General features: G+C 36.7%; 1 protein-coding gene across 14 annotated transcripts in view; it reads right to left on the bottom strand.

The window, feature by feature from the left end:
* HDAC9 (histone deacetylase 9) overlaps window positions 1-14,798 on the bottom strand; it is a 462,804-nt gene that overhangs the window by 126,424 nt on the left and 321,582 nt on the right. For all 14 annotated transcript variants that reach the window (XR_003534444.1, XM_027684600.1, XM_027684601.1 and 11 more), the window contains 2 exons: window positions 8,034-8,154; window positions 2,608-2,657 (listed from right to left, as the gene is read on the bottom strand). Coding sequence is in view for 13 of the 14 variants with exons in the window: in XM_027684600.1 (XP_027540401.1) it covers window positions 2,608-2,657; window positions 8,034-8,154 (171 nt within the window). In the remaining variant the exon portion in view is untranslated. The remainder of the gene's footprint in view (window positions 1-2,607; window positions 2,658-8,033; window positions 8,155-14,798) is intronic.

The following is a 14,798-nucleotide window of genomic DNA, read 5'->3' as shown; positions in this document are numbered from 1 at the left end:
CAGTATTTATAAATATATAATAGGTAGATTATAGCCTTAGGTACATGGGCTGTATCCTACTTATGCTCTGTCTTACTTTTTTGGTGCTCTTTCCAACAGTGGCACAGCTTCAGTGCGTGGTATGAGGGTCCCCAAAAAGAAACAACATTTGATCTCCTGTGTGGTAACAAGATCCACTAAGAATGGGATCTCTGATATTAAATCCAGCCTAGGAGTGTAGAGAACTAAGCCTAGGTTTCTCATTCCCTATGTGAGTAGTCTAATCTGTTTCATAATAGACCTGCATAATAACAACCAGCAAGGTCTCTGCTTGGCTAGAAGACAATAGGATCAAAGACCTCTGAAAACCCTGGTTCGAAACGCAATCATAAAGTCTCCTGCAAGAATGGAATTTATTTTTCTTAACATTTTCTCATTGTATTCTGTAGCAAACAAGTAGTGATGCAAACAAGCAAGAAAAAAATTACAACAAACATTAAAAAAAATTCTCCCATCCGTCCTTAAAGTCTTTGCATGAATTCCTCTTCCTGCTTTACATTGATTACGCTCTATAACTGCCAATTAAATTCAAAGTTACTAAGTAGCAATATTTCTTTGTTCTTTCCACCATCATTTCTGAAAGTAAACTTAAGAATTGCTTTCCACGTAGTTTGAAGCAATTCCCTATCCCAGAGCTCATCTTAACCAATCAACAGCTAAATATCACTGAAAGAGAGCTCCTAATCTGATTATTTACCTTGAAAAAGGTCATAACCCATTCCTTTAAAAAAGCCCCACAGCAAGCCTGACAGTAATAATATGTAGAAAGGCAAACCAACTAGAAAAAAAATAAATAAAAGACCTGTTTCTACAACATGTTCTTTAATCCAATTGCCATGAATTTAAATAAGAAATAAAGCATACAGACTGAAAAAAAGGTGTAGGTTAATTTAAATGCTTAAAAAAATGAAGTTACGCTCAGCAATTTTGACTTGTGTTAGCTTTAGAATAGACAACATACTGTCATTAGTTGGAGGATTTCAAAGAACATCTCTAGTCACAATTTTTTAATACCACAATAACTTGTTTCACAGAAAACTCTTACCCTTTAATTTTCAAAGAGTGCCATAGTCCTATTTACTATACAAGGCCCTCAAATAGATTTTTTCAAGAAATTTTTGTACTCAGAAGCTTGAACATCCTTTCTTAACTTTATTCATTTCTTGTTCAATTTTCTCTGCAACAACAGTATGAAAAATTACTTTTTTTGGACACCAATATGTGCATATATGCGTGCATGTGTGAATATGTGCACACAGAAGTTTACAGAGGTGCATGTGGACACACATGTCTACATGTCAATATGTAATGTTAGCTGAATCATGTACAGAAATGATACCCAGGTTTCCAAATTAGCAAGTTACTACTTCCAAATTTTAGGCAGAATCTTCAGCAAGCTAGGCCTACAGTGGAGGAGCTGGAACGATTACCACTTCCTGATTCTTTTAAGTCATAGTGGATAAATCCTCAAAAATTACTAAATACTGAAAGGTAAAATGCCTTTTTTTAAATTTTGTGTGTGTGTGTGTTAAAACCTTACAAAATGAGTATTTTTTTCTCTCAGGTATCTCATCATAAAACCCCCCTGTATAAACATACTAGTATGGTATGGAATTGTGAAAAATAGAAGTAAATAAAACTGTAGAAAGTTGCATTGAAAGTTGACCTCCAGAGATTATGGCTTTATCTCCGCTCAGATACTCAGAGACATACTGAGAGAATTCACTCAGAAACAGTGGAAGGGAATCTCATCCAGACAGCCCATTGATATCTAGAATTATGATAGTTTCATTTTCATATTGATGACATCAGTAAATAATGGACCCAGTTGGACCAAAATCATAGAATGCTTTTGTGTGAAAAACCCATGTATGTGAAAAATTATTTCTCCCTGGCATTATCTTCACTAGAATTTAATAGGAGCATGATACCAACATCAGTAGAAATTCTACGTTTTTCAATAACTTAGCTTCATTCTTTTACCTAATGTTGCAACATATTTTTGTCTGGAGATTTTTGTCTACTGTGTCCTAATACTTGCAAGCTTGTATTTCAGGTTTAATTCATTTCAAAACAGGACATAAAAGTGCTCGTGTAATTTGTAACTTTAATAATACCGAAGTTACTAGCTAGCAGCTAGTGAGCCCTTTTCATGCTAAATGTTAGTTTTGGTAATTTTTTTGTCCTTTCAGAGAAATGTGGAACTATATTTACTTTTCAACAGTACACAAAACAGCTTCTCCAAAGCTCATTATGCTATAAAAATTGCACCCATGTTACTTTCCTCAAGAATAGAGCTCACGTAAAAAATCCCAAAGTGGCACAACTAAGGAATGGGTGCATTTACACAAAATGTGTTCCTGTCTAACTGTTCCATATGCTTATTGTAATGTACTGTCTTCTGTGTTTTTGAAAAAATAGTGCAATAATGGGTCAGGTTTCATCTCTGCATTTTTTATCAGCTTCTGAAGACTTTGAACTGATAATGCAGTAGTTCTAAAGTATTAATGAATGAACACATATGTTGTGTGCTGTCCCTCTTGCAAAAAAAACCAAACATATACTTACCCCAAGTCCCCCACAAGGCAACAAGGAAAATAGTTTTTGAGACACATTTCCTATATATTAAAGAAAAAAGAAACAATAAGCATGATTTATCAAAATGACATTTAAATACTCAAACAGTATTTCCTTACTCTTTACAGTAATTCAGATTTCATTATTACACTATGAAAATGCCATATATTAGTATAAAAATAATCACAGTACTTAGAAATCAAATCAGCCATGGGAAAGTTAAGGTACTGTTATGCAACAGTGACAAATCTTAGCATTGGAAAGCAGTATTTTTAAAGGAATGTAATGATCAAATCTCCACAGAAAGTCACTCTGAACTAGGGTGACTAATCATCCTGATATCTGTAGCTGATAAGCATGATAAGCTGATAAGCTAGTCAACTTAGCTTCTTCTCCAGCTGGTGGAGTGAGGCAGGCACCTCCACCCAGGCTAGATGACTGATGGGATGAATTATACTTGAGAAATACCTGTTTCTTTTCACTGACAACAGAGGGAACTCTCATTAAACTTAAATGAAACTGTTCATTTCTTAAATTTGTCTCTCTGAAAAAGCTTTTCCTTTGAAAATTGCAGTCTTAGTCTTCCTATCTATGTAAAAATGCTATTTTCTTCATTTACATACCATCAATGAATATATATATTGTTTTAGTATTATTCAGTAAATACATTATACTAAAGGGAACAAAAACTTAATAAGCTCTAGAATCTAATTTCTAGCTAGTTCTACTCTCTATATTAGCTAATATAGGGTTTATCTTAATATTTATACTCTTTATTCATTCTTGGGGGTTTTTTGCATTTTTTGGTTTGTTTTGGTTTTTTGTACTACTAAACTCACTGTTTATCTTGATAAGGACAATATGAAAACCGGGTAAGGATCTCAGGATTTGGTGCAATTCCTATCCCAATATGACATCTGATCCTAAGGAAGCCATGGAAGAGAACATAAGCTTTTTCCCTGCCATATCACAGAACTGGCTTTGTAACTTTGCCATCTGGAGGAAACATTAGATAGCGAATCACTTGAGTTAACCTAGAGGAGCCACCAATTGTTATGGAAGGGACAAACACTGCAGTTACTCATGTTTAGCAGGTGCCAACGAAATGCATAAAGACAATTATCAGCCATCATCTTTGAAGTACAAGAGACCAGACTGCAAGGTCTGAGACTAAAAAAGTGCTTTACACTTTGAGTAAAATCCAAGATGCACTTTTAACCAACTTGAGGTCTTTGATCAGTTTGCACAGCGTGCCAGAGAAGACAAACAAAACCTCCTGTGGAGCTACCAGGGGAAATGCAGGTGCAGCAGCTATACAGAGTATTCTCATACTGTGAGTCCTGATGGCCCCAGACAAGCAAGGAAATGTTGGCTGCAGGAGATTGCCAGAGTAGAGGTACAGACTGGAGTTTCCAGAACTCTTGCTAAGCAGGTCCAGGGATCAATTTTTCACTTTTTACTGTGGGGAAGATGAAAAAGTCTTGATCAGGTAACTAAAAAATTAGTGCTGTTAAAGTGCCAGGAGACATTAATGGAATCATAAGATGTAATTTGAGATAACAGAAGGGATTTTTAGATTATTGAATGACTAGACATTTTTTCTTAAATTCCATTGCAGAGTTGAGACATAGGAGACAACAGATGAATTCTCATTTACCTCCCTGCAGATGGGCACATTGTGCATGGTAAACACTATTAAAAACAACAAACACAAAGTAAAAGCAGAAAAGCAGATGGTTAGGAGGAACTCTAAAATCAATCAAATGGTAGTACTAAAACAGGAGGAAACAAGCATGTAAGCCATTTCAGTGTATCAAGAAACTTTCCAGGATACTCACTTCTTATTGCATGATATTAAAAAAAAAGCAGTTAACAGACTCTGCAGAACAAGAAAAATGTTGAGATTTCATGAAAAGAACAATGGGGAAAGGTTGTACTAAGAGAAAGTGAGACCATCACTTAGATAGCCTCACAAAAAGGAAAGAGCTCAAAACACTCCGCCAGAAATTAAAATCAGAGCAAAAATCTGAAAATGAATTGAAATGAGAATCTCCCATGATGTTTGAAGTTGATGTCCCAGAAGATATTGGTTTGCTTCAAGTCAGGTAGAAGACAAATTTTAAATAACCAAACGTTTTTGGCTTTGCACTAGGGCAGAGTTTGTAGTCACCAGCAAATCGCTTGAGATTCAGTACAACAATTTACTGATAGAGCTAGAAATGATCCAAGATTTGTATTGTTAAATATCAATGCACAAAGGCAGGAGAAGCTGGTTTGTCAAATTAGGTGCTGAGGCACCCATAACTAACTGAGGTCAGGTTCCTACAGAAGTCAAGGAAGCTGCCTAGGATGTTGACAGCTGGGGACCAAGAGTCTGATGAACAGGAAAAGTGATGGGCAAAAACTCACTTTCAAAAAAATAAATTAAAAAGTGTGGTCACTTTTAACCTGATTATTCTCAGTATCATCCCTCAAGAACGAAACCTTTTCTGTTAAGTGTTTATTTCTTCACTAACTTGAAATTGCAATTGCATGGATGCTTTCTGTATGCATATTTTAGTTATACTCTAAATACTGACTCACTGTCAGGAATGTGTTGACAGTATATTTCTCTCTTTTACAAATTTTTAATCATTGGAAACTTGACTTTTAGTAACACTTGCTTAATGACAGTTGGAGAAGGAAAAAGGAAGCAAATTTGTAAGAACTGTTTACTGTTCTGCCCTTGACTTAGTCAAAGAGATTTGTAAGATTGTATTCTGTCACATGAAACCATAATGTGATGTGACACTTAGTCTGCATATTAGTTTCCCTCGTGTCAAGACAATCTTAGTGCAACATAACATGTTGTTTAACATAACACACTAAAATCCATCAGTCAAAAGCTTAACAACACAATAGTTTAGAAGTTGAAGTGATCGGTTGGAACAGATGCATTTGTAGGCCCTGATGCAGGGAAAATAAAACCAAGAGTTCAAGCAAGTTTATACTTGTAAACCAGTAGGAATAGGTGAACAATAACTGTGTGCATAATTCTCACTGATATCAGTAGTTTGCAGTCATTTTGTTATGCCATCTTCCAGAACAGGGGTTTTTTTTCTTGAACAAGGACACTGAAGTAGGCATTTACTGACAAGTAGCACATTTATAGCTGTAGTTGTAGTTAAATTTCATTCCTTCAAGTGTGTCTTTTCTGTTTGAAAGATACAGAAGATGCTTGTTAGGAAAAAGAAAAAAAAAAAAGAAGAAAAAGAACTTCAGACAAAGCAGATGTACTCTTTGGGAACAAACTCTTTTCTGGAGCGTGAATGGAGAAAAGTGATGCCTCTGTCTTTCTGAATGGGTAGAGGAGTAAGGAAAGGAATGATTAGGTCCTCCTTTCCAATAGGATGCAAAGTCATTATATGATGGCAGTTTGTTAGAAAACAAAATACACTTTCATTGAGATAGAAATATTTTCTGAGACGATGTTGTTATTGACAACATTTTTTAAGAGAAGCATTTTCTTTAGATTTTTCTCGTTTGGTACACATGAATTTCTGTACTATAACACAGTGTTAATTTTAATGTCAGGATTGGCTTGCTTCAACCACACTGAACTGGGGACAGCAAAAGGTGGAACAGTCACACTGCATTTTGGAAAAATGTAAGAGGCAATTAAGTTCCTTTATCCAAGAGTCTGGAAGCCCAAATGATTAGAGCTTCCAGCCAAAAAACAGGCACATACAAAAGCATGTGGGAAGAGTGTTTTATTGACTGTTGTCTTGGTAAATGGCCATGTGAGATGCAGCAAGAAAACATCCTAGAAACAGAGACAGAAAAGGGCATTGAGACAAGGATACACTCAGAATATATTCTAAGACTGTGATCTTGATATAAATTTAGAGAATAAATGTTTTGGACTAAATGTCTAATAAAAAAGGAAAAGAGTGTCAAGGAGAGAACTGTGGGTGAAGATATGTGTTTCTGAGATAGGGGAAACAAAGCTTTCTGCATTCTCTGTACAGCAGCAGAAACACAGTTAGGGTACCTGGGTCCATTCCTTTTTTCACCTTGTATCTGCAACTGCACACTGCATCCCAGATGCTGGTCAACCCCTGAGATCCAAAATTGGAACAATATTTTATATCAATGTATGTTATATTAAATAATGTGGAAAATAAAATTAAATTAAGCAAACAAAAAAAATTAAATTAAATGCTTTACTGTATCAAAAAGAACATTTTGACAATATTGGTCAAATCAAATCAAATCAAAATGTTTCCAAATTTTAATTTTGCAGGAATTTAGAGCTTTTTCTTGGAAACACCTTTTTTCTTTTCTTTTAAAGGAGGATTTCCTACCTTAGAAATTCAGGCTCCTCAGAACCTATTATACTGTAAATAGTTTTCAGTTTTGATGTTGCCTTGGCTAAGAAGATGTACATATATAACATTGTGATCAAGAAATTTTTCTTATCTACTCTTATGACTTACTGAAACAACAGTCTGCCTTACAGAAGAAACACTTAGCATTAGTTTCCGAAGCAAGATAATTACTATGTATTACTAGAATTGTGGCAGCAATTTCTTCGGTTGGCTAGTGTTATTTTTGTTTGGGTTGGATTTCATTACATTTAGGAAAAGCTCCAGATCGTAGAAAGAGTTATAAAAATAACTGAGAATTAGAATGTTGCATCCAGTGTGCTGGGATATAAAGGGCAGGATTTCACTCACAGATTAGTTCCAAACTGCACTATTTTTTTGTATGTTTCTGACAAATAGATCTGCTTCATGCTACACTCATGGCAGAGCTCAATTTAATCCTACTTTTATATTATAAAAGGCACTGAGCATTGGCTATGCATGAAGATATTTGGCCTGAGAAACCTGTTGGTTTTCTGCTAATCTGTACACCCATAGTGGCATTTAATATTTTAATCTGTTTTCTCCTCCCATTATTCAGAATATCATATCCTGCGTAATGGGAAGGCATTAAAGTTCACTTATTAGCAAAACTTAGGCATGCTATCTGCGATCAGCATGGCTGAAATAATTGAAATAAAGCAAATGAGAACAGCAAACAAGCAATTCTGACAAGCAAGTGTATCTTAAATTACTGGTTTCAAATCAGAGAACACAAGGAGATAGAATTCAAAATTGCCATTGACCTCCAATGGAGAAAAAATTACAGTAAACGGTTAACACTGATGATTTTTGAAGCAAATGAGGAAAACCTTCTATCGCTGCTTTCCAACCCGTGCATTTTGCTAAACTGTATTTGGCTTCCATTGTAACATTCTCCTTCCACATAGCAATGCATTTGGAAAAAGTGAATTTTTGTCACACTGCTTGCCAAGTGTTTTAAACTGACACCAGCTATGACTAATGACAGTGCTGGAATGTGCTGTTCTCGGTAGAATAGAGGCCTGTACAGACCTAGGAGTTTCCTGGGGTCCAGCTTCTGTCTGTTCAGGGGACTGGTGCCATACAGCAGTGAATGATGTTCAGAATGAACCAGCTGTATTTCTTCCAGACTGGCTTTTCGACCTCGAATTCGCTGAAAGAAAACAGCAGAGGCCTACAATATTCCACTGACAATATTTAGGGAGAAGAGGGAAAAAAAAAAAGTAAAGGTCCAAAATAACATTTAGTATGATTAATAATGGGTTGAAATTGCGTCATGCAGGAATGTGACACTGATTTGTTTATTAAAGTAATGCTATATGAAAAACAAATGTGTGTGTGCTTTATCACAAAATACCTCACTTAGTAGAGTTAACCTAATACAAGGTTTCACATACAAGAAAAAGAAAAGAAAAGATTCTGCCTTTTTTCTACGTAATACATTAAGAGATACAAACCAAAAGGTAAAATATTTCTTAAGTAAGAAATCTGTCTAGGAAAATATCTAATTTAGAGAGCGAAAAATTATTCACACCTGTAAGCTGCAGATGTGTTTGGAATGAGAATTAATGTTTTTTGCATTATTACTAGTGCTTGTGATTTATGCTGCTAGGAGGAATATGATCATAGCGAGGAGAGACAAGGAGAAGAATGCTTTAATAAAATATTTCTGTATATTTTTAAGTTTTTAATGTATGATTAATATCCCAGGATCATTTTTGCTGTTACACATGCTGACTCACTTGCTTCCTTACATTTTTGTAAGTGAAGTTTGTCTCTTTAACTGTTTCTCCAGCCTGTACTCACCCCATGTAAATCAATGTTAAAAAATCTGGGATGTCTCTCTACAAATCCGTTGAAATATAATGAGTTTAGGAAGGAACGAAGATAGCGAGGAAAAGATAAAACTAACACTTTCAACAAATCCATTCCTTGTATGTATTTAGAGTTACAGCTTGTCATATTTATTTCTCTGTTTGTGCTAGTGCTGCACAGCTTTTGCAAACACAGCAACACGAATTAGATTTTGTTTGGGATTGGGTATAACAAACAGCACTGTCAACAAAGTTCTGCTCCCAAGATCAACTTTCCTGTTGATATTGGATAAAGTGGAGAGAAAACGGCTTTTTTTTAAGGTCTTGGACCCTGTTTGCAGATCTGGTCCTTATGAACACCTAGGGCAAAACCTCTCACAGCTTAGACTGTGGATCTGTCCAACTATCAAGGTCTACAGATAAACAAGTATAGAAGTTATCTAACTAGACCACCCTATTTTCAAGTAGACTGATTAACATGTTACAGAAATGCCTATTAATTCTAGTTTTATTAGAGGTTAAGTCACAATTCTTACTGTATCCAACACCTTGTCGTATACATTGGAAAGCACCAACCTCTGCATTAAGAGAAGAAAGCAATATTATAAATTGAAAATGTGTACTACAGAAGAAAGGAGCTGCCTGGGGAGTGGGGGGGTCAGAATAACCGTGCACAATTTATATTGAGTTAAGCAGTGGCAATTTTTTATGACTAATCAGGAAAAATATCCTAAGAGTTAGAGATAGATGACTGTGGAACAAGCTCCCCCTCAGGGAAATGGTGGAAGCCCTATTTCTTGCAGTGTTTAAAACTTGACTAGATACAGCAGTGGAAAGAACATTTTAGGGAATGATCCAAGAACTAAATGACTTAATAAACCCTTTTTCATCTCTAATTTCTTCAAGCCTCTCCCAGTCTCACATGAGAATTTGTAGCAGTGCACTCATATCCTTTTAACACAGAGTTGCACAATCAAAATCAGCACATTATGTGACTTCACGGAGTCAGTAAACTCTGTAATGGTTCTTCTGGGTCAGATAAAATATTTTTCTTCACAAGTGAGGTGACTGGTAACATTTATTCCTTCATCCATTCTCATTAAGGTCTGTGTTTCTAACAAGTTGCTTCAAAATCTATATACACAATTCTCCACAGGAAAACTGGGAAGGGAGACTGACTTCAGGACAGATAAAATAAATGTATCAGAAAAGTAAGGAGGAATTTTATGAAGGTGCCATCAAAGAACCTTGAGCAAAATACTCATTCTGGTTGTATATTTTCTACAAGTTATGCAAGAACTCTCAGAGATGTTTAAGAGTTAATTGTCTGGCCTTTTTGGGGGGGTCTTAAAATGCCATATTCCTTTAACTATAAAAAGGCCCACAGCTAGCCACTATTCTTACAATGGGGTGATCTGTCATATTTGGTCTGGAAGTGGTCTCCCAAAATGTTTTGCCAACAACCTATCTACTACCCAATATCACCAGCCAAGTTCTCTAGGGCAGAAATAGGTTGTGCAGAAGCAGGTTTGGTGCAGAAATCAAGTAACACCAAATAGGACAGTCCACTCCAGGCAGCTCTCAACAGTGAGGTCCTTGGAGTGCAGCCATCAGCTGAGCTGTCAGGGCAGGCAGAGCCCAGACCTGCTCTTTCTCCATGGCTTCTCGAGCTCTAACCTTCGGCATCAACAAGTACATTTACACCATAGATGTCAGGAGAAGAGGGAAGGGTAAACAGTGCACATGTCTGTGCTGTTTCTGCATTTCCATCTTCTCATTTAATGTTCCTTTCGTTCCATCCTTGCAGTATCTCTGCTTGTCAAGTCATTTTAATGAAAGCTAAAATCCCAGCTATCTAAGGCTCTACACAGAGGAAAAAAATTGCCATAAAAATGATCTGTAATAATTTCTAAGAATAGCCCTTCTCACATAATGATGTCAGCATTTAGCAGATCTACACAAGCATATGTCCTAAGTCTGTTGCCAGAGTCTGGAGTCATGTAATTTCAGTTATGCAAAGTGATAGTTTCTGGCTCTCACTAGCATGAGTTATCAGACAACAGAACATATGCTTTTGTATAACTTTACACATACACTTTTAGCCACATCTTTTTTTTATTTTGAAGTGTCTTTCTTAATTTTCATTGACCATGGGAGTAGCAAAACCATGAAATGTAGCAGAAAATTGGCATAAAGCCAATAAAAAAGGAGAAATAGCATAGGAGAACATATGAACAGTATCTGTTTCATTCAGAGGAATTTGAACACTACATCCACCCATCTACTACATCTTAAGTAGAAGGCAAGTCATCCTTTTCTAATATGCATGAGAATTTGTGTGTTGGCTTTGTCCTCTAACATATGCAGTTCCCTCATCAACAGAGACATTTATGCATCTCAGGAGAGCAAAATACTTGCACCTGAGTGCTTAAAAAAATCAGTCTAGTACTCGAAAGTTATTCTCCCCACAAGAGGAAAATGCTTTCATCTTTCACAGAATTTAAGGTCAAAGAGAACTGTCTTGTCTGGTCCTCTGTTTAAAATAGATATTTAACATTTCGCACAGGTACCCTCTATTAATCTGAAGATTTTGGTTAGACTTTCAGCAGACTAAACTCATGCACAGACAGAGATTCAAAAAGACAAAGGTGATGCTGCCTGTTTCTCTCTGCTAAACTATCAGGAATTGTTTACATAGATTAAGGAATATTTCTCACCAGGGTCTTCTCAGAGTAATGTGTCCATTGCCTATACTGCAGCTATTTGTATGGAAATTCCCTTAGGGTATCAAGTTTGTAAACAAGGTCTTCAGATTTTTTCCTGCCTTTCTAAGATTTCTTATAGTTGTTAAATTCTCTTTTTTTAAAAAATACTGACAGATAGCATGCCTTTTGCCAGTCACTATACCCACATTACTTATTCTCTCACCATCATGTGGGAATTGCAATTATAGCTCTGACACTCATGCACCCACATAGAGATGCATTTATCTCTTCATGTGTTTTGGTCCTCCAGTGCCTAACCTGACTATGTTAAACACTCTAAAGATTTTTGGTCTTAAAAACAGAATAACTTTTCCTGTATTATTTAATCTTCAGTGGTAAATTGAGGTTCAAAGGGTAGAATTTTTTCATATATTTCAGTCTATGTGATCTGGCAGACTCAACTTTAAATTCTTTCCTTCTCTCCCCTTTGGTCCATAAGATGTGGACAGCAGGAGGTGTAAGATGTCTCTCGAATCCAAAAAACTACAAAAATTCAGATCAAATTCCAAGCTGCAAAGAAATATGTTGCTGGACCACAGGAAGTAGAGGTGGGGGCACAAAGTGGGACCATGTCTACATTCTTCTTTTCTTTTCTAGAACTGTGCTGATCTCTGTAGCCTAATGTCAGTCATGTGTGCATAAATTATGGCCCCAAAGGAGTTATGTAAATACTTCCTCTCCTAGAACAAGTGGAAAGTAGACACCACTACCAAAACATAATTCAGTCCTTTTTTTGTCCCAAAGGTAGAGCGCCTAGGCATTGCTCTTTACCAAGGGAAAATTGCAAAAAAAAAGATAATGGATGTTTTTATGGCAATCTTTGAATCTTTTAGCTGCCCTGGTCTGCATTTGATAACTGTCTGTTCTATATTTGTCAGCTTTTAACAAACACCGAACAAGCATTTCAGTAAATATACACAAAGCTTTTAAACTAATGCAAAAATATTGTGTCTGAATTTTATTTTTCCAATATGTATATACCAGGGCTATAAAAAGTTCCCTATGTGTGTGTGTGTGTGGGGGGGTGTGCATACTTCATTCTCCTGCCTTGGACTCAGTCGGGGACTGGTGTTTCAAATCTGGCTCTCAAGGGCAGGCCATGGTGTGAATGTGTTTCTCCCTTGTCTTGAGGAAGCTGATGGGGGCATTAATCTATCTGTTTGGAAAAGTGATATGATTAAAAAAATAATCTGAAGGCTATACTAGTTTTCAAGATTTAGGAAGATCTCTAAACTGTTTGAATAACTAGAGTTCATGGCTAGAAGGACAAAATACAGTCTGCAGAAGCAAGTCCTCTTTGGCTGTGTCTGCAGCAGTAAACTAAGCAGTGCCAGGAAACATTCCCAGGCAGAGAAGCACAATCATCTGTATTATTAAATTGCTAAAGTGGTCCTTCACACCGTTTTGGCTGAGCAGCAGCTAGCACTCTCCCAAACAACTCCCAGACATGATTTGGTCACTGGCATGGGCCAGGAAGCATTCCTGGTAGTTCGAACATGGGCCAGTTGGCTGCAGGAGTGGAGAACAGTCTCAGGCACATTTTATTTCTTAGCAAAGACACAGCTTCGAGTACCCCATTCAAACCTTGTTATGATTTTATCAAGTTATATTTTAAAAATACAATGGGGTAAATATATATAGGTAATATATAAAGATAATTGATTAAGCTTAGATTAATCTACCTAAATTAATCTATGAACTGCAGCAAGCATGGTGTCAGCCTAGTATATATGACTTTCATCATCCTATACCCAGTTAGGGACGACAGTTCTGTGTATACTTGGCCAAAGACCTTAGCTGTGTGAGAGGAGTTAATCCACACCACGTGACTTAGGAAGCACATATAGCTCCCTGCTATAGATAACAAAGATTGTATAGATACAGGTTGTTCATTTTCGTTAGGGTTTCTTGTTAAATTAAGAAAATAGGGAGGGCCCCCTGGCACAAGCCTGTGCATAAGGATACACACACTGCAAAGTAACAAGATCTGAGCTACCTCTGACTGAAGTATCTTTGATCCTAAAACTCCTCAGCAGAGAAAGAGTGGGGCTGCAGCCCTCCTGAGGGACTACTGTTTTAGTTAGAGAGCAAAAAAGAAGGTTCACAGTTACTGCAGAGGATTTCGTAGGCGGTTGTTGCACGTTTCTGTTCTTAAGCTGCTCTTTAGACTTAGTGTATGAGGCAGTGCACGTGGCAAAACCTGAGCAGTGATCTCCCCCCTCCTTCTGACAAAAACCGTGGGAAATTATAGTGAGAAATTGTATTAAGAAATACTAATGTCCATGAGGGGGCATTCAGAATTCAGCAGAAGAGACAGTGCAGTTGCCCATGATGCTTTGACTGTGCATCCTCAGTGTGGTATATTCTGGAATGCAGCCTAATGGTGGCCTTTTATATTTTGGATAATGAAATAACCTCTCCTTTAGTGACATGAGTTATCTATTCAGCTGAATGACTTTCCTGAAGAACCAGAGCACCAATTAAGTATATCACTGTAGCCTTCCTTATTTTGGAAAGTGAGCAGTTTTAAGCACTTGTTTGATGTCAGGCAAGTGCTAGATAATTCAGTGAAGCAAAGGACAGATTGCATCACCAAATGTGATCTTGTCTTCAGCTACATAAGAGGATCTAAATAAACACCAGATCTGCAAACCAGCTTCACACTGAGATTCCTCAGTTTTATCATCAGTTTCCGTTTTGACAGCTCATTTCACATTCCAACCTTATTTCAAAGCACACAATTGGAGTCAAAATTAGCTGAATGCTGTTCAACATGAAGTGACTTATTTCCTCTCTGCCCCCTCACTGGATTTTGCAAGACCTAATAGGCTATATTTCAGTTTTTGAAATTGAAATTTGTAGAATTGCAAGAGGAAACATTAAATCTTCCAGGAAACCCTTGGACCGCATGCACCTCAGTCTAACCTATACCACTTTTCCATTTTTCACCTTTTGCAGATCTACACAATTTGCTATTCATCAATATCTGTTTGTTACTGGAGAAAGCAGTACATAGTAGGAAACTGCATTTTCTTATTTTCTCTTTCTTGTCTTTTCTTTATAATATGGAGTCCGGAGTCAAAAAGGTAACTAGGCTTTATTTTAGTGAAGCTGCATGTTTAACTTACTCTTTAACTATGTGATCCCACCAGTGAAACCACTCATGTGATACGTGGCCTTAAGGGCCTTGCTGAAAGAAAGTCTTTCTGAAGACTGAA

Source organism: Neopelma chrysocephalum, unplaced genomic scaffold (genome assembly GCF_003984885.1).
Source record: "Neopelma chrysocephalum unplaced genomic scaffold, ASM398488v2 Primary Assembly neopelma1_67, whole genome shotgun sequence".
NCBI lineage: Eukaryota > Metazoa > Chordata > Aves > Passeriformes > Pipridae > Neopelma > Neopelma chrysocephalum.
Note: the sequence above shows the minus strand (reverse complement) of the source record. Positions and strands in the feature narration are given on the sequence as shown.